General features: G+C 62.2%; 1 protein-coding gene across 1 annotated transcript; it reads right to left on the bottom strand.

The window, feature by feature from the left end:
• Positions 1 to 751: 751 nt before the first annotated feature.
• On the bottom strand, positions 752 to 1,042 carry VDBG_00102 (conserved hypothetical protein; the record flags this gene model as incomplete). The annotated part of the gene is made up of 1 exon (XM_003008375.1): positions 752 to 1,042. The coding sequence occupies one exon, from the start codon at positions 1,040 to 1,042 to the stop codon at positions 752 to 754; it is 291 nt and encodes a 96-aa protein (XP_003008421.1).
• Positions 1,043 to 1,306: the final 264 nt, after the last annotated feature.

Raw genomic sequence — 1,306 nt, forward strand, 5'->3', positions numbered from 1 at the left:
ATTCCGTCGTCATGGGCATTGGTAGGTTTTGGTACTCTGGTTCGGCTGGACGACCGCATGCTGACCTGTGTGTGTAGCGCTGCCCTTTGTGCTCGCCCACGCCGGCCTCATCCAGACGGGCGCCCTCGTCATGTCCATCGTCGGTGGTCTGCTGATCTACGGCACCATCATCAGCTTTGGCATGTTCTTCCAGGAGGAGCAGGAGTTTTAGGTCCGAGGGACGCAGAAATGCGACGTGGAGACGACGCGGAGACGACGCGGTGACGACGCGGAGACGACGCGGAACGGCGACGCGCACACGAGGATGACGAGGATTTCACGAGGGCCTACGGGTCTGTATTAGTACATGGGCGCACCTGGGCCGGACTTGGCAGGCTGGGAGCGGGTCAGAGACGGAGACTGAGGAGACCATGATGAACATGCAAACAGTAAGTATATGTAGGACCAAGGCCCATCTAGCATGGGGTCGAATCACCAAGATGCAAGCTTCACCCTGAGATCCTGAGATCCTGAAATTCTGAGATGTCTAAATAATCCCGTGCCGATACGTTGAGTATCCCAAACGCCAGCCCATGCACCTCTATCCGTGTTGAGTCTCGCCAGCCCAACTCCCCCTATACTGCCAATCTATTCCAGCCGTCTACTCCAGCTGTCTACTCCGGCCGTCTACTCCGGCCGTCTCCTCCAGCCGTCTCCTCCAGACGTCTACTCCAGACGTCTACTCCAGCCGTCTACTGCCAGCTACTGTCAGCTACTGCGAAAACACGCCCAGCGGCCCCGCCAGCTTGGTGAACATCTCCTCCGTCTCGCCCTCGGGCGTGCTGAGGATCGTCACAGCGCCGCCGGCGCCAATGTGCCAGACGTCGCCCTCCTCGCGGCCCTCCTCGTCGTCCCACCGCCACATGGTCCGGATGGTGACGCTCCAGTCGCCGCGGCCCGTAACGTCCATGTACCCGATGACGCCCGAGTACAGGCCCCTCTCGCCACGCCCCTCGAGCTCGGCGAGCAGCTCGCAGCTCCTCTTCTTCGGCGCGCCCGTCATGCTCCCCGGCGGCAGGCTCGCCGCCAGCACGTCGAGGCCCGTGTGGGGGGCCTGTGCCTCTGCCTCTGCCTCTGCCTCTGCCTCTGCCTCTGCATCTGCCTCTGCTTCTGCCTCCTGCCTCCTGCCTCTGCCTTGGGCCCTGGGCCTTCTGGCTTCTGCCTTCTGCCTTCTTGCCTCTGCCTTCTGCCTTCTGCCTTCTGCCTTCTGGCTTCTGCCTCTGCCTTCAGCCTTCTGGCCTCTGGCCTCCTGCCATCTGCCTTCTGC

Source organism: Verticillium alfalfae, genomic scaffold, assembly GCF_000150825.1.
Source record: "Verticillium alfalfae VaMs.102 supercont1.1 genomic scaffold, whole genome shotgun sequence".
Classification (NCBI taxonomy): domain Eukaryota; kingdom Fungi; phylum Ascomycota; class Sordariomycetes; order Glomerellales; family Plectosphaerellaceae; genus Verticillium; species Verticillium alfalfae.